This window comes from Eulemur rufifrons, chromosome 30 (genome assembly GCF_041146395.1).
Source record: "Eulemur rufifrons isolate Redbay chromosome 30, OSU_ERuf_1, whole genome shotgun sequence".
Taxonomy (NCBI): Eukaryota; Metazoa; Chordata; class Mammalia; order Primates; family Lemuridae; genus Eulemur; species Eulemur rufifrons.
Window position 1 is genome coordinate 71,043,501 of NC_091012.1, and position 19,599 is coordinate 71,063,099.

At 35.0% G+C, this 19,599-nt stretch overlaps 1 protein-coding gene across 1 annotated transcript in view; it reads right to left on the bottom strand.

Annotated features, from left to right (window-relative positions):
* DIAPH2 (diaphanous related formin 2) overlaps positions 1-19,599 on the bottom strand; it is an 803,657-nt gene that overhangs the window by 293,041 nt on the left and 491,017 nt on the right. The window contains exon 23 of the mRNA XM_069462797.1: positions 9,775-9,899. Within this exon, the coding sequence (XP_069318898.1) occupies positions 9,775-9,899 (125 nt within the window). The remainder of the gene's footprint in view (positions 1-9,774; positions 9,900-19,599) is intronic.

Here is a 19,599-nt window from a genome sequence, read left to right on the forward strand (position 1 = left end):
TGGGACAATGTAATAGGTTATTATCCTATGTTACTTTGCAACACAAAGGAGAATATCAATACATGATTACTAAACATATTGACTTGCTTTCTTGCATTTTCTTTCAGTCTCTACCTTATAAAGCTTCCTTTATATTAAAGTTTAAAACCAGAAGAAAAGAATAGGGAACATTCAATGAAAACCTAAATTTACTTGCTACACTTTTCATAAGCTACATGTTACACAGATCCTAACTAGAAATAAGTGAACAGACTTCTATTATAGAAAAAAAAATACTGATATATTTTTCTACATTATAAAAATAGTATATCATTGAGATTTGGCTGAAAGATTATATTACCTGAAGAATTATACTAACATCACTATTATTACCTATAAACTATGTATATTTAATATACCACACGTGCTCTTTATTACTGAAACCAGAATTAGCATATTTGAAATCAAAGCAAAAGGAAACAAATTCAGATTCATTGCCATTAATATAATATCCAATTTATGATCTTATAAATACCAAAATGGTTTTATCTATATTTATTAATAGACATGCATATATGCTCTGTGTTCTCTAGTATATATGCATATACAAAAAACATAATCATACTGAGTAATTTATTTTTTCAAGGTTCTTTTTTGTATTATTTCTATTCAATATGAATAAATCCCATGGAAAGGTTTTTATATCTCTTAAAACTTAGCTTCTGGTGAGAATGATGAGAATTTGTCAGGTTGAGGGTACATTAACTCTTTCAGACAAATTAAGTCCCATTTTATGTTCTGAAAAAGATGATTTCCCAGATGAGTCTCTTGTGGCCTGAGAGGGTTTATGCACCCTTTAACTGAGCAATATATTCTCTTCTCACCATTAGCGTCACACACCAAATGTCTATCAATTCCCTGAACAAAGTTTGAAAAATGTAGCCCATAGTCTATATAATTTCAGGCTGAATTTCAAACAAGGAAGACTCTTCAAAGAGAAAATTTTTGTACTAACAGATCCTAAAAGCATATGCTTCTTTCAGGTAGTTTCTTGGAATGGGATTTCTATCTAAGAGTTTGTTAAGACATAATTTTCAATATCTACATTTTAAATCAAACTACAATAAAGGAATATTTGAAACATGCTAGATCCCTTTCTTTGGTCAAACTGAGGTTATGCCAGAGTAACAAGCTTATGTTTTCTGTTTACTTGCCAGAATGTTAAGTTTAATATTAATCATTATACAATGAACTCTAACCTATTTAAGTAAACATTTATTAAGCACTTAACCTTCTAGAAAGCATTGTGCTAGGCTTGTTGTAGAGTACACAAGGATGAATAACAATCTGTATTTCAAAATAGTATATAACCCAGTGTGCAAAACAGACATGTCCATAAAAAGAGCATAGGCAAATCAGCAAGTATAATAACTGAATTTATTATAATGCTATGAGAACACAGGGGATAGGGAAAATAATTTTGATTGCTACGGTTAGGAAAGGCTTTCTGGAGGAGATGGTATAAATGAGTGTTAGGGCAGAAAGTCTGGTAAGTACTCACGGCACCCGCCCCTTTCAGTACATACCCCATAGGATTACTTTGGAGGACACTTGGGAATCTATAGCTAGATGTAGATAGACAGATAGATACAGATATGTCTTCCTAGCATAGTAGCTGGCACATGACATTCACTAAACAGTGACAAAGACTCTCTCTTTAACCAAATTTTAGTCAGGTTCCTCTGAGTCCTCCCTCTTTTTGACTAGGCCTCACCTTTGGGCTCTGTCTTTAGCCTCAACAGTCCAGCTTTAGCAGGAATCCTATTGGGTCAGTTTAGCAAAAATCCTGGATATCTGATCAAATTCTCTACCCTTGGTATCTGACCACCCTCCATATCTGGCAAAATTGCTCATCCCCCAAGGTCCACATCTTATTACCACGGCCTGCCTTCAGCGAGAAACCTATCAGGTTGGTTTAGCCAGAATCCCTCTTATCCTTGTATCTCCTTCTAGTAATTTTCCATCCACGGCGCCCCATCCTATTTCTTGGCTATAAATTCACACTCGCATTTGTTGTTATGAACTAAAATAAAATCTTAAGCTCCCCACTAGCTGACTGAATGGACTCCTTCTTAGTCAAGGGGAGTTTAGGGGATTCCCTAAAACTGAGTTGCTGGCCATGAGAAGGGAGGTCAGACATGCCACATCATGCCCCCTCCCTTCTTACAGATACCCTTTCTAACTCATTAACAGGCCTAAGGCTATGCAACACAAACCTGGAGGTCCTCAAATAACATAACAAATCACTTGAGTCTAGGTATATGTCCTGTGGCTTGTCTCCGATTAACAGACTTCCTTATCATAACTTAAAACCTCCCAAGCCTTCAGACAAAGCTTCATTTTCTTAACCACTTACAAATCAAAGAGTTTTTAAACTCACCTATAACCTGTAAACCCCTGCTTTGAGATGTTCTGTCATTTCAGGCCAAACCAATGTATGCCTTCATGTATTGATTTATGACTTTACATGTAAATCCTGTCTCCATGAAATGTATAAAACCAAACTGTAACCTAATCCACAGCCAGTCCACTTGCTCAAGGCTTCTTAGGCGTGGCTCCCGGCCATGGTCCTCAAATTTGGCTCAGAATAAATCTCTTTAAAATTATTTTACAGAGTTTGGCTTCTTTTCTGTTGTCATTGTATTTGGAATGTAACCCAGCTGTATACTGACATCTCCCTTCCCCTACTGCAACAGTTCCTGAATAAAATCTGCCTGTACCACTGTAACTTCTGTCTGGCTCTGATTTTCTTTGATGATAAATGCTATTATTACTATTTTATTACCATTTTTATTTTTATCATAAATTATATCTTCTATTTCAATTCAATGTACAAATAATTGAACTAAAAATTCCCAATGTCACTGTGAAGAGTGTATATTTCAAAGAATGCTAGAATCATCCTTTTAAAAAAAGAAATATTTTCCCCACATGGTTTTGAAAACAATTTGCTTCTCCATGTACACATTAACTCCATTACTGACCATGCCTTTTATTTTTTAAAAATCCCGTAACCGCCCCTCCTTGAGCAGTCTCATAAAAAAAGGTTTGCTTTCAACTCCTAATTTCCTGAGTTTGAGGCAGGAAATTGAGGGTAAGGAGAGAGAGTCAGAGGTGGTGAACTTCCTTCCAGTCTAGTCTAAAGTTCTCATTTTTTCTTGCAGAAAATGACCTAGATTATTATATTCATTAAACAAACAAACAAACAAACAAAGCCCTTTGCTCTAGAGAGCTATTTTTACTTTTGTTTTGTCGATTTTATGACATTTACTTTACAAAGTGTGGATTATCATCCCCCTCAAACCTGTTACTGGCATGTTCTCAAAGGTGATAAATGTTACTTGTGGTTGAATAATAACTCTGTGGGTTTTTTCATCTATTTTAAAATTATCATCGTAATAAATAAAAGTAGAATAAAAATTAACATAGTGGCAGTGCAGTGAAGGCCCCAAATCTGTTCCGAATTGTCTGGAAAGGACAATGTACTTCTCAGGAACTTGATTTGTAACCACTTCAAAATGCCTTCCCTCATACTATGAGGAAATCCCAGGTGTTGATAGTTAGTTGACAGGGTGTTAATGTCATTAACATTCTGTCAGCTCTTCTTGTCAATGTGTTAATGGTGCCCCTGCTGCTCAGTCACTCCCTGTCCCACAGTTGGGGAAATGATTTAGCCTGCAGTCAATCAAAATGCTAAGCTGATTTGGGGCAAGACAGCCCTGCCATTGACAAAATCCCAGTTAGTAAATGTGGTAAGGAATTTGTCAACAGGATATAAGCAGTAAGGTCAACATTGTGGTTAATGTGCTTTTTTAGACAGTTTAGGATGTTAAGAATGGACCACAACACAAATTTAAAAGTCTAAGAAGCCCTTTTTAAAGAATGGGTCTCTTTCTTGTCAGAAAAAGTAAAGGAATGATAAGTAAAAGTGATGCTTTGATTTAAAAAAGAAAGAAAGTGTTGGGGCTCAGAACACAATACCCCAAAGTATGGCACCTTGACATGCTGAGTACTGAGCTGAAGGACACTGGGAGGGTCACAGAAGCAACAGGGTCTCTCTGGCCTTCTCTTGCCCTCCTCCCTCCTGCCCTTTGTCCCATGAAGCAGGTCATAGAAACTAGAATTGTTCTCTCCCAAAGCATGCCGTAAAACCTAGGAAGGTCCCTCTCTGAGATTCTCCCTGCTCCACTGAAGACCCTCCTGTGACAGGTGACTTGCCCCCAGTTTATTACCATTAGATCATTCCCCTTTTTGTCCAGTCATGTTTCTCAACAACTATCCATTTCTTTTACCATACTTAGCATAAAAATACAGTTTTCCCTGGGTCTTTAGGTCTTCAGGCTCCTGTGTGATGAAAAAGGTTAGTTAAATAAACTTGTTACGCTTTTCTCTTGTTAATTTGTCTTTTGTTACAGGGGTGTCAGCTATGAACCTTGCCATAGGTGAAAAAAGATACTTTTTCTCCACTACAAAAGAAAAAATTCTTTCATAGTCACACTACTGGCCACAAAAACAAAAGCTGCAATGGTACCTATAATGTCAATGTCACATACAACGTCAAGTCAAAGAGAAGAAGCCCTGAGCTCAGGACTTCGAGACTAGCCTGAGCAAGAGTGAGACCCTGTCTCTACTAAAAATAGTAAAAATTAGCCAGGCATGGTGGCATGCACTTGTAGTCCCAGCTACTTGGGAGGCTGAGGCAGGAGGATCCCTTGAACTCAGGAGTTTGACGTTGCTGTGAGGTAGGTGGACAGCACCCGGCACTCTAGCCTGGGCGACAGAGTGAGACTCTGTCTCCAAAAAAAAAAAAAAAAAAAAAGAAGAAGAAGAAGAAGAAGGCCTAAGATTGGCAAGGAGTCCTCTCACTCTCTCAAGTATAGGTTATTCTTCAAAGCATGGAAACTGGATGTGATTCTGAACCTCACCCTACAATATCTACACAGACACAGACTACAGAATTCCTGGTAACTTTGAAAGATAAAATGAGATGATGCCTAGAAATCAATAAACTGAGAACAACGACACCATGGCAAAAATTTTATGAGTTGTTGAAATTATCCTGACATAACTCTACCTTACTCCATGACACAGGGACAACTGTGGTCAATTTTATTATCAGATATGGAGAATTCTATTTAATAAATGGAAACATTTGTTAAAATCTCAAGTATGTAAAATTAGGCAGTGTTTGACACAGTAAACATTCAATAAATTAGTATGACTATATCATTATTATTTACTAAAAACTTAGTATAGATTCTATTTCAATTCACCATATAAAGAATTGAACTAAAATCTTCCAATACTATGATTATGATGAACATATTAGCATGAATACTAAGAACTTTGCTTTTTAAAAAATCAGAATACTAGTACTAATTTCTCCATACAATTATCTAGATTTTTGAACATCATGTGTTTTAATCTATACAGTGTTATTAATATATGCACTATAGATCATCTCCCCTAATTCTAGAAACTCCCACTTACAATTTATGAGAGAATTTCCCCATTTCTCCCGCTTTTATAATTTTATAAAATTAGTTTTCTTTTACTCTTTCCATTGATGGGGTGAAGGAAATGCTACCTTGGTGTCTTAGTCTGTTTGTGCTACTATAACAAAATACCTTAGACTGGGTAATTTTAAAATAGGAATTTCTTTCTACAGTTCTGCAGGCTGGGAAGTCCAAGGTCAAAGAGCTAGCAAATTTGGTGTCTGGCAAGTATTTCTGCCTTCCTGCTGTGTCCTCACATGGGCAAAAGAGGGGGAAAAGAGCAAAAGGAGGGTCAAACTTTCTCTCTCAAACCCTCTAATCTCACCCATGAGGGCAGTGCCCTCATGGCCTAATCCCCTCCTGATGGTCCCACTTCTTAAAACTGTTATATTGGGGATTAAGTTTCAACATGAATTTTGGAGGAGACACAAACATTCAAACCACAGCAATTGGCATACTGAGTATTTTAAGTTGAAGAAAGTTGAGCTAAAACACAGAAGCAGGAAGGTCTCTCTGACCTTCTCCTTCTCCTTCTCTTCTGAAGCAGGCCATGGAAACTAGAGTTCCCCTTGCCTCTTCTTCCCTGAAGCAAGCCATAAAACCTGGGAAGGTAATACTCTGGCCTTTGTTTTCCCTTCTCCTCTCAAGACCTTTATGTGACCTGTTCTTGCCCTATACCCAGAGGAAAGCAATGTCATACAGAGAGGCCAGAAGAATCTGAACACATAGGCCTTGCTAAGTTCCCCACAGTTGATTATCATTAGATCACACCCTTTTGTCCTCAAATCATACTTCTAAACAACTGTCCATAAAAATATACAGTTTTCCCATTTCATTGGTCTTCATTTATAAAGGTTCCCATGTCATGTGTTAATAAAACTCATATTAAATAAATTTGTATGCTTTTCTCTCATTAATCTTTTATTATAGGGTATCAGCCATGAACCTTATGAGGGGTGAGGAAAGACATCTTTTCTCCCCTATACCAATTAATTTTTTCTAAGTCAGAACAAGCAACCAATTTGGATAGAGAAAGAGACAGAAGCGATAAATTTCCTCTTAATGTCAGTGGTTTCAGGATACTGGAAATAGCGTTGGCCACTCCAGGAGAAGTTTCATTCTTTTGGGGTTTTTTGGCCAATTTTTTTGACATTTACTTTAAAAGCTATGGATCCTGCCTCCTAAAACTAATTATACTTTACAGGTATGCTCTAAAAACATGATTCAATGTTACTTAAGTTCCTGAGATTTATATGAAGAAAATTTTTATAACTACAAAAACAGCCTACCAGTTTGACAATTTCCTTTCTGAAGTGCTAAGTAAAAGGCTTGGAGATCTCCATTGTCTCTAGCTATAATATTCTGTGATTTGACACATATTTACTGGGTGTCTATTTTGTGTTAGGCAGTGGGCACTGTGATGGGCATACAGTAATTAACAAACCAGACATGATCTCTGCCATGGGGACAGTAAGACAGAGAGCATGTAAATACCAGACTGTCAGAAGCCTGAGGTCAAGATTTCTATCTTATGCACTGCTGTATTTTCTAGACCTGGCAATGCCTAGCATATTGTAAGTGTTCAATCAAAATTGTGATTTTGTACGGGTGAACATAGGGTGTTACAGGACATAGCCCAACCTGGAGGTCTGTTGAAGATCCAATCTGCATATTCAGTTGTCCTGTGGTCATCATGCCATTACTGCTAACTATAGCACTGTCGCTGCTCTGAAAGCACGGGGGTATTCAGTTTTTGAACTCACAGTCCTTATAGATAGATTATTATTTAAGTAGGTAAGGTTACTTTCAAGGGAAACTACTACCATATTTGTTCACCTAGTTATTCAATTTAAAGGGCCAGTGACCTGAAGCAAAACAATTTATTGGCAGGAGATAGAAATATTGGAAAGATCATCCAGAACAAGAATCCTATACTAGAAATGGAACTCTGGCTCTAATTTTCAAACAGGATCAAGTATCCCACAATAAAATATCCTTTCTTTTTGAATTGCCAGAAGGGTAGAAAAATATCAAGTAGCCACCAGAACATATATAACATATATACATATGATGATTATGCATTTTGTTTGTCTCTTTCTAGAAGATCAAAACACTCAATGGGTAACCAAGGAGTCTTCCAAAGCAAGAATAATTTTATCATTGTAATCCATTAATTCATAGTTCTTAACCAATTCAACTCAATACTCTAACATTTTCTCTGAAATAAATTGGTGTATTTTTATTTTTTAAAAAATATTACATGCAAAATACCAGCCCCATACATTTTAATGTAGTTTTCAATCCCCTTGTGGACAAATAGTCACACTTTAGTGCCACTTAAATGAAGAATAACTGTTCATCTGTAACAAAAGGCTCTGGATTTTCATTTTTAAGTGCTTAATTACCTGCATAAAGAGAGAAATAAAACAAGGAGCCCAGGCCAAGTTCATGAGGGTTTGAAATTACTTTTCTTTTTCTAAATGAGCAACAAAGACTCAATAGTGCAAGCTGTTGTGTGGCCACCAGCCAACTGCAGAAGAAAATATTCAAAAGAACAGGGGATCATGAATTAAATTCAAATATATGAGGCAAGAACCCAAATCAAAAGGTGAAAGAAGAAGATAGTGTTTCCAGCCACAGAACAATATAACATATTTGAAAAAAAAATCTAATCAGCAATAAAGTGAAACCTTCATGTTAAGTATCCCAGTGTGGCTGGTTATGCAATCCAAGGTTATCTTTGAGGACTCCCTGACTCCAATCACTCACAAACTTATGTTTCCAATATCTATATTTATGAAAGTACTCAGAATCACGCAAGCACCTTACAAAACACAGTATTAATTCATGAACCAAAACACTGAGTGAAAAAATTTTTTACATATATCTAAATTGCCATTTTTAAGTAATTCAAGTTCAGCACAGTAACTTCCAAGTTGGGCAGGAAAAAAAGCTTATCTGAGTAGAAAAAGGCAATAGGTTTAACCTTGAAACAAGGTGACTGGCATATAGTTGTTGAAGGAATTTACTTATTATCAGATAAAGAATTTACAGTATTTATTCCCTCTAGAGATATAAAATGGTGAATCAATCTGCAGTTCAAGATATTTATTTAAACCCAGAGGAGGAGGATATGGCTCTAACTTTTGAAAACCAAAATAGAAATAAAATTAAAAAAAAAAAATCAGCTGTAATGTAGTTTATCTTTAGATGCCAGATTTAACATTAAACAATTCAAGCTAAATGCTATTTCTCAAGTTCTCCTTTCTTATGTTTCTTTTATTTATATAAATATACTGCATGTAAAATAGGGGTTTCAAAAATGTTTATTTAGCAAGAAATGCTTAATGTTATATAGCTATCTACTATAATTTATTTAAATATATCATCTATTGATCAATTCATCTATACATCCATATATGTATCCATTTATCCTTCACATTTTTTTCAGTCTACTGATACTAGTTATCCTCTGATTACCCTTGAAAATGCACGTGTACTCAGAAAATATATGCATACAAAGAAAAAAAATCTCATACAAAAAAAAAAATCTTTTCCTGTTGATCATTTCCTTTAAACATTTGGTTAGAGAAGAATATTCTTTTGTTTTTTCTTTTGAGACAGAGTCTCACTTTGTTGCCTGGACTAGAGTGCCATGGCGTCAGCCTAGCTAACGGCAACCTCAAACTCCTGGGCTCAAGCGATCCTCCTGTCTCAGCCTCCCGAGTAGCTGGGATTACAGACATGTGCCACCATGCCTGGCTAATTTTTTATTTTATTTATTTATTTATTTATTTATTTTTTTTAGTAGAGACGAGGTCTCGCTCTTGCTCAGGCTGGTCTCCAACTCCTGAGCTCAAGCGATCCCCCCGCCTCAGCCTCCCAGAGTGCTAGGATTACAGGTCTGAGCCACCAAGACTGGCCTAGAGAAGAATGTCCTTTTTTTGTTCAGGTATAATCACGCCTCATAAGACTTACCTCGCATATCTTGTGAGCTTTCAAATGAAATCCTTCTTTGAGAAATGGCATTTTTTCTCATCAAATTGTTCCCTTGCTTAGTCTATCTGGTTCAAAACATCATGAAACAAAATTTATGCTGCCAATATAAAAATAGCATATACACAAATTCACCCAGACAGTGTGAACAGACTAGCAAGTCTAGAACTAACCACACAGTTAGTAAACAGACACATAGACAGAGCCTGACAAATAAATAAAATACTTAATAAATAAAGGATATCGTCATCTTTTCCACAAACTTATCATGTTGATTTTCTGCTTGGGGGAATTTCTTGATGTCACGTTCCAAATTAACAATTTGTTGTTCCATTGCTGCAAGGTTGCTCTTGAGAATTTGAGCTGAAACTAAAGAACAATGGTGCAAAGTGTTTAGAATATTTTACCAGGTGTTCCACAAAACAACGAAAAGAAAACAATATCAGTTAAAGCCTTTTTTTCATGTGGACAATAGTTACATGAAGTCAACTCACATTTTTTCTGAATTACTGCTCATAAAAATTATACTCTCCATGTAATAAATGAAAATGTGTAATATAATATACCAAATCATCATGTTTAATATGGGAATGTCACCATTTTACTCAGCCATTAGTTCAAATGAATCCATTTCTATTTAAATTTATTGATGGAATTCCTAATATTTCATTCTTTAAAATGTAATTTGAAGATTAAAGAGAAACTAAGGTTCAAAGAGATCTTATCTTATTAAAGCATGTTCTTGGCTGTATAAATGATTTAAGGTTAAATTATATAAAAGGATCAAATATTTTTCTTTTGTTGAAATATCCCAATTTTATAAACCAATATCTAATGGTAAAAGTTCCCATCTTTAGTACTTTTCATACTCACAGAGATGTGAAAAATAACCATTGAAAGAAAATTCAGGGCAAACCCCAGGAACACATGCGCATATATATATGCACCTACAAAGCTTCAACATGCCCTCAAACATTATCATTAGTTGCTTTAATTACCCCTAACATTTTCTGCACTTTTCTTTTTTTTCTAATTGACAACCAATAATTTTAAGTATTATTAATATATTGAAACTGTTCCTAGATACATGCACTTTCCAGATCTCTCATGACCTCTTCTTTTTATGGGGTACCTTTGTTTTTTTACAACTTGTAACTATTTTACAGATACTCTATTACTGCATGACTGGCAATTATGTATGAAGACACTTCTATCAACAGCATTTGCCAGGATTCTAGTTATAAAGAAAAGGTTAAGTATTACAACTTCACAGGTAGCCTGTGTCCTTGCTTTTTAAATCCAGGCCTCTGAAACCCTGTTCTTCTCATTAAAGGACCATGAAACACAAACAGAAAAATACTACAATTCTTTTTTTTTTTTTTAAATACAGTTTGTCTCATTTATAGACGTATCTGTATTACAATGAAAAATTCAACAGACTGGCAAAATCAACCCCCTGGCAAATTTCAGCCAAACTATTCTGATACAAATTCATCATTGAGGAACACACCTTTATAACTCAATGAGGAAAAATAACTTTAAATGTATGTGGAAGTTCAAGAGACTGAAAAAATCAAACATCAACTATTAATCTGTCAGTTTAAATAGCTCTGTCCAATTTAGTTCCATTTGTTTAGATCTGACAAGCTTGGAAATTATTCTTTTCTTTTCTTTTTTTCTTTTTCTTTTTTTTTTTTTTGAGACAGAGTCTCTCTCTCTGTCGCCCTGGCTAGGAAATTATTCTTTACTGGAGAAGTTTAAGAAAGTTTTGTCTTGCCAAAAATTTTCTAGTGGTTCAGCAATCATTGCTTGCTTTAAAGGATGAGTTTGCTGTGGAAGATATCATTCTCTCTGACTTTAAAATTGACTTTCTTTCACTTAGGTTTTTTCCAGTTTATTCTCCTTAATTATTCAAAAGGTTTCTCCTCCCCCTACTTGCTTGATTGAAAAGCTGAAGATAAAAAATTGACCAGTTACTTATGTTATTTAGGTACACGGACATGATGGGGTTCAGGACACACTACCCCAAAATATGGTGTCTTGTCATGTTTAGTATTTTAAACTGAAGGAATTTTAGAAATGACACCTATAGGAAGGACTTTCTGATCTTCCCCAAAGCATGTCATAAGAGTCTCATGTGAGAGGTAACCAACATCCTTATCTCCAAAGACAAAGGGACAAAAAGAGAAATCTGAAGGAACAAGCCTTGTTTAAGTTTACTGTAGTTTATTAACTTAGCTCATACTTTTGCTTCTTCTTATCATAGTTTTCCACAACTCTCCAATCTTCATCAAAACTATCACAGAAAACACTCAGGTTTAATTGTTTCTTAGGGTCTTCATTTCCTTATGCAAGTTTCCCTCCTGTGTCTCACGTAAAACTTAAATAAATTCGTGTTCTTTTCTCTTGTTAATCTGCTTTTTGTTACAGGGGCCCCAGCTAATGAAATTAAAATGGGTAGAAGGAAGAGTTATTTTTTCCACCCTACAGAAGAAATAAACTCATGCTTACTTTCTGCAATAAAGAAAACGTGTTCAAAGGTCAGGTTTAGGTCACAATAGTAATCCTACCAGTAAAAAGGGGATGATGGTAATGACTTCATCTTCTGAAAGTTCAGTACAAAGATAGCCTCATCTAGTTGCTATACACACAACAGTCTAGACATTTCAAGTAACAGGAGAGAATATTTTTTAATCCAGCGAAATTGCTTTTACCCTAAAGTTGAATTCTCAATAAATCAATATTTTTCTGAACATCTGTCCTCCCTAGTTTTTCATGTCAAATCCTTAGTCCTCTATAAATCCCTCCAGAGCTCTACTCCAAATTCTCTACCAGTTTATATGCACTTGTTGTTTGTTCAAGTGATCTCCCACATATAACATTCTGCTTTGAATTTTTTTTTTTTGTCTCAAGTACATAAACACACAGTCTCCTTTATAAAACCTCAAGCTACTTAATGGTAAGATCCATATCTAATTCTTTGCTTTCCCTCAGTACTTATCACTGTGCTTTACACATGGTACTCAATAAATGTTTATTGAATGAATATGTATATTTCAAGAAGTTTCAGATTTAAATTTATGTTCACTTCTGCAACTGAAAGTGCAGGCAGAGGTTAGCTATAATCATAATGATTGAAAGTTACTATATGAATTATTACATGAGTATAGAAAGGAAGAAGGAAGTTGAAATCTGTCTAACAACATATAGAGGAGGAAGAGTTGCGGGAGATGCTTAGATAAATAGGAAAGTTAGGAAATGGGATAAGGAAGAGAAATAAAGGGCACCTTTCCTTATTAGGCTCTTCTATTCTTCCCCTCTAATGAATTATTAATATTATGCCTAAACAAAAGAGAATAAAATATTGGAGATGTAACAATCCAGGGATTAATAGCTAGGTGAAAGTTTATGGCTACATTAAACAAATAATACCATTATATAAAGTGTTTATCCTTATATTAGAGAAATTATGTTATCTTTGAGTTAGAAGTGACATTAAAAGAGATTTGGACCAGCCTCTTAAATTTGAAAAAATCAGATTACACACTATCACAGTCTAAGTCCCTGGAAAACATAGCCTAAGATAGAGCTTGCTTGTTAAGGGCTTACTGGGGTAGGTCTTCCTGAGGGTAGGATGTAGTCCCAGAGACATAGGAATGAGGGAAAAGGAAAGAAAGCAAATACAAGAGGGTAAATTATGAGACTTGCCACAGCTTTACAAAAAATACAGCTGGTTGCTTAATGTGTCTGGCTGTCTCCACCAGGGCTGACTTCACGGACATACGACCGGTACAGTTGCACAGGGTCCCATCCTTAGAAGGGCCCTGAACTTCGTTTAATGCTTGTTGTTGTTGTTGTTGTTTTCAAATTCTTAATAATTTTTGCAATGAAGCCCCACATTTTCATTTTACACTGGGTCCCACAAATTATAATCTCAGCCATACCAATTATTAACTGGGTTATCTTGAGTCAGTGACTTAGCCTCTCTGGGCCTTCATTTCCTGATGTACAAAATGAAGAAAATAATACCTTCCATAAAAGGTAGTAATTTAAATCAAATTATTTGATAATTATAAAGTACTTTCCATTATACTGGTACATAATAGGTAACCTACAAATATTCATTTCATATGTCACTATCCTCCCCCCATACCTTACCTTCCAACATAAAAATTCCTACTGTAAATAGGCTACCAAGAATTAAACAACAATTTAGATGTAATGTAAGGAAAAAAAAATAAAAAGCAGACATTCCAGACCTGCTAGCCCCACTATGGCCTGATCTAATTTAATCCTGGTCTTCTTTCTAGTCAAGAGAAATACACTTAGATTGTCTTTTTGTTTTTAGGTTTTACCGGGTACATGGAACTTTAGGTCTGGGAACCAGCAACAATTATACTAATGAACAGCCAATTTATTAGAGATATTAGCAAGTTCCAAATTTAAAGCATATTTCTGGAAATTAAAATCTGTGCAAAAGTCTGGATTTCTCTGGAAACATTTAAAAGTTACTTATTTTGGCATTCTAGACTTGTCTAAAAGACAACAGACCACAAAAATGTGTTAGAAAAATATTAATATGAGTTTATCTTCCTGATTACTTGCCTTTAATACATTTACATCAATCTTAAGAGTTGAGAGTCAATTCGTGCTATGTTTATTTACCTTTTTAATTAGACGTTAGCCTACCTTAATTCTAATATTTCTTAGGGGTGTATATATGTGTGTGAGAGAGAGAGAGAGAGAAGAGAGAGGACAGAGGAGAGAGGAGACAGGAGAGAGAGGAGAGAGGAGAGAGAGAGAGACAGAGAGAGAGAGAGAGAGAGAGAGACAGAGGAAGAGAGATTTTTACTAGAGGTGGCAGGGAGATGAGGATACCTGGAGCACGAAGAATATTTAAGTACTAGAATGAGACAGAAATGCTTGTCTTCTGCATAGCCTCAGCCTCAGGGTATATTTTTTTGCTGTCATTATATTAGTTCACTAATATAAATTAGGGAGTCTTTAATGACAGTGCAAACATTTTCTATCTGAGTAAATTCCCACTACAGGCATTTTCAATGACTGATTAGTCAGTCTGGTGGCACTTTAATTTTTTTCTCTCATTTCATTTTTTACATCTGCTACTGAATTACTGAATCTGAATTATAACACTAAAAAATTAAATTATAGCTATCGGGTTCTTTATTATAGCTTTCTTCCTTGTACTCCATAAATAACCTTTTAAGCTGAGTATACTCTCTTGAGTTATATGTAAGAGAAACTTTCCCCACAAATCTTATTTATCTACTTGCTTCCGTTGAAAAATATACATATACTTTTCTCCTGCCTTCAAGCAAATATATAGTAGTGGCCTGATCTTCATTCAGAACATTTTAAATGGCAGACTTTCTCTAATTCATAATTTTAAGAAAAGTAGAGAATAAATATTTTAAGTAAGAATTTGAATGGAAAGACTCTTCAACTACACAGTATATAAGAGGATTGATATGCATTTAGGGAAAAAGAAATCACAGTGTTCTGGTGACATTCTCTAGACCATATTGAGAATGTACAATTTTATGTAAATATATAAGCTTTCCCAGGAATTTGTGGATTTTTTTCTGAATTAAATATTTCTATTAATTTTAACCATTGACAAAGTAACAGAGCACTTCTTAAGTCTTTGCTCTAAGAAAGGCCAAATACAAATTTATTCTTGCAAGTCTACATGTGTATAGGCCCAAACAGGATTATAAGCACACTGTAATTTTGCTTAACTGAATACATTTAGTTGAAGAATTACTATCAACTGAGCAGCACACCATTAAAGTGACTCATCCAGAAAGCATATGTAAAAAAGAAAAGGAACATTACAAGCACACTGAACAATAGGCTCTGCTGTATTCTTTCTCAGGTGCATTTATAGTTAATAGTTTCATTTTATATGGATGCTATACATGGAAACCAAGCAAATGTGTTTATATAATAACAATGGCAAACCTCATCATTGTGGGCTTCTTTGGCCTTTACAGAAAAAAAAGGTAAATGATCTATTTTAATCCAAATTAAAAACTCCCTATCATGAAAAAGAGTTAGAAAATGACTCATTAGGAAAAAAAAAAATTGTTAAAAAGAGAATTGTTAACAAAAAATTGTTAAAAAGTGTTTTCTCTCACCTTAAAACAATGCTTAACTCGAATTCTTATTAAATAAAATTTAAAATATGCATCCCCAATATGTGTTCAAAAGCACCATCATTTGCCCCTCTAACATGTGCCCTTGGGGATAAGGTGCAGTTTTTCTAAATTGGATTCATAATATGGCCTGGAGTGATGCTGATGGCAGGGGAACTTCAATAAGAAAATATGAGAACTGCATTATATGATTTAACTCTAAAAACTTCACTAAGCACATTTCAACATCTGGGTTCACACATTTGTACAAATTCTCAGCCTGAAAATCTCAATCTGAATGCAGTTTATAAAAATAAAGAAATGGAGCCTTCTAACAAAAAGAAAGAAAATGAGGAAGGAAAAAAGTTTGAAACTCTCTACATAATAATTTGCAATAAAAAAATTCTGTACCCTGACCACTGAACCAACAGGAGTGGACAGTCAAGTTGCCCATGAAGAATCCCAGTTCTTTCACCTGCTGTCTCTTCTGTAACTGTTATTCTGCTTACAGCAAATACTATGTGTGAATTTTAAAATCAAAGGCTAAAAAACAAACTGAAATCTCCTATTCTTGTTGACAGTCTTAGCTCAAGGCCAGGATTGGGACATAATAAAGCAATGCTGGATAAAGTCTTATTGGGATAGTTTGTTCTAATTATGAAGAATCTTTTTAAAACCTTATTTGTTTTCTTTGCAATAAAAGATTCCCTACCACCTACAACTCAAACTGGAATAATTTTAATGGGTCAAGTTAAGTCTTATTGACTTGAGACGGGTCAATATTGAATTGTCCAGCCTAGAGATTTTATTTGAATGACTGGAATGGCAGTCTTCTCAATAAAAAGGCTTGTCAGAACCTTCAAATGCTGATAAATCCTTTATGAAAATCCTATAGTAATGTCTTCACTTGTCAAATCTATGTAATGTATTCTTCTTTCACCTTGGAATTAGAATGTTAATGGTAAAAGTGAATGCTGTCAAAGGAGGCTACTTAACATAACAATAGAAGGGCTTAAAAATAAATTAGTAAAATTATGGGAAAATAATGGCCATGGACAATGTAGACTTTGACTAAGACTAGAAAGAACAAAATCCTAGTTTAAGAAATCTGAAACTACAAGTTTGTAAAATTTGGAATTTTGACTATATGTTTATCTGTGTGTATAGTTTTGAACTATAATAATAAACATTACTGAAAAATAATCACAAAGAAAAAAGATGTAGAAAACAACTAGTATTCAACACTGCCAAATAAAGTTCTGATAAACCAGATGCAATAAATGGGCACTGTTTGTTTTACACCAGGAAAACTAACTGCTTCTTGAATAAGCATTCACAAATGTTTTTATCTGAGCAATTACTTAATGGTAACTTTATTAATATGCTCTTACTTCTGGTATGTGATTTTCTTCATAAGGTATGAAAAGATCATATGGACTGATAAACAATTTGAAGAGATACTGTCTTTCACATGCCATTTGGTAAGAATTAAATACACATAGATGGTGTCCCCATAAAGCTACAATGCCATATTAAAACAATGTCAGCCTTCTTGAGTGTCATTTTTGTGACTATGGGCAAATTTTTCAAAAATTGTATTCTTGAACTCTTCAGGAAAATTAATAGGACTATATGTAGATTTTTACACTTGACAGAGTTTTTCAGGAATAAGTTTAATGTGTGAAGTCCAGAGGTATTTACATATACAAAGCCGTTAATTTTCACCCAAACTGAATGCAGGTTGTCATGAGATCAGTGTTAGTGCTGAGGTCATAATGCTGGAGCCATTGGAGTCCGTTCCACATTAGTGCTGCCTGGATTAGCAATTATTCTCCTGGGCCATAGGGTTACAAGTTAGACAAAAGATGCTTGGAATGATATATTAAGCCTATGGTTGTAGTTTCCTTATTCATTAACTGTGGATACTAAAAGGATTACTATATGCCCAGAAAAAAGAGATTGGCAATGTAAACTAAAGCAAATAGAGTAATATAGTTATAATAATTTTCAAAGTTCCTCACTACTGAAATCAGTCAACTAAAGCATAGCTTTATCTATTTCTGGATATTATCATCTCATAAATCTATTATACCTTAAGTATATTTCTTTTCTAACCAAACAATGGATTAAAAAAAAATGGGAGCTGAGGTTTGAGAGGTAGGCGGGGTCTTCTCTAGGCCATGAGAAGGAGTTTAGGTTTCACCCTAAGTACGGTAGGAAAGCACCGAAAGGCTTTAAGCAGGAGAAGTTGATTAAATTTACACTTAAAAAATATAACTCTGGCAGCTATGTGGAAAATGGGGGGAGGGTGTCAAGATTGGAAATGGAAGACTGAGCAACATAGCAAGACCCTATCTCTACAAAAACCAGAAAAATTAGCCAGGCATGGTTGCCCACACCTGCAGTCCCAGCTACTCAGGAGGCTGAAACAGGAGGATTACTTGAGTCCAGGAGTTTGAGGTTGCACTGAGCTATGATGCACTGCAGTCTACCATGGGCAATAGAGCAAGATTCTATCTCATTAAAAAAAAAAACAAAAAGAATGAAAATGGGGAGAACAGCTAGGAAACAATTATTGTAGTCTAGACAGGAGATGATGGTGGCTTGGATTAGGGTGGCCAAAGATGGTTGCAGTATGTATTTCAGAGGTAAATCTGACTGGGCTTGAAATGTAAGAGATAAGGAAGAAGGCACTGTTAAGAATGATTCCTGGGTTTCTGGCATGAACAACAGAAATGGAGAATTTTGGAGAGGAGATTTGTGGGCAAAGATCAAGGGTTCAGCTTTGCACTTACTACGTTCCAAAGGTATGAACCACCCAAGTTGGGATTTCAAAATAGGCAGCTGGATGTATGGATCTGGGGCTCAGAAGAGAGGTGTGAGTTGGACACGTGAAATAGGAAGGCATTTGCATATAGATCCCACTTCAAAACATTGTTTCATGACTTTGCTATGACATAATTTATTCTACAGTTAGTTGTCTGGCTATATAAATCTAGGTAATAATTCCTGCATCCCTGACTCATTCCAAGTACAAACATTTCTGGATGTTGGTTAAGGTCATTTTCCTCAGGGCTATGCTTGTAATTTATTCCTATTTTTCTCTTTACCCTGCTTTTCTGAGAGTTACTCTAAACTTGCATAGGTACCATTGATATTTCTAATAAGACTTCCTCCTCCCACCCCCCAAAGTCTTGCTGTTATACTTCTCTTGAAACAAATGTTGCCAATAATAGCCACTAAGCTAACTGCATTTGGAGGTGGAGGGAGTTCATTCAATAAAAAAGCTATAAGCCTTGTAAACCATGAAAATATTTGCCAGAAGTTCTTGCAAAAGAAGCTTGAAAGACCTAATTATATTTCATTCATAAGGCACATAATTGGCATATAACACTGGAACAAAGGGGAAGGGTTAAGGGTGGTTTAGCCAATAGAAGGCAATGTATGTTTTATCATTCTCTTATTCTTTTAAATTTATTATTAAATTATTTTTTGTTTCATCATTCTTTGATCCCTATCCCACTGGCTATACTTGAGGTATTCAATAATAAGCATGTCGTCTTCTCCTTAGTTGTAGCTCTATAATCTTCTTTTAGGGTATAATCATTTCTAGTTTTCAATGTTGGTTGTTTTTCTATGAACAGTCATTGCAATTAATTGCTGAGTTCCTTATAGATGAACTGCTCTTTTAAGGCCACTAGCAATGCTTACCTTTATTTTAATCAAATTGGAACAACGTGTAGTCATCTCTTGGTAACTGTGGGGGATTGCTTTCAGGACCTCCCACAGATACCAAAATGTCAGGATGCTCAAGTCTCTTACATAAAATGATATAGTATTTGCATATTTATGCATATCTTCCCATACATTTTAAGTCATCTCTAGATTACTTATAATACCTAATACAATGACAT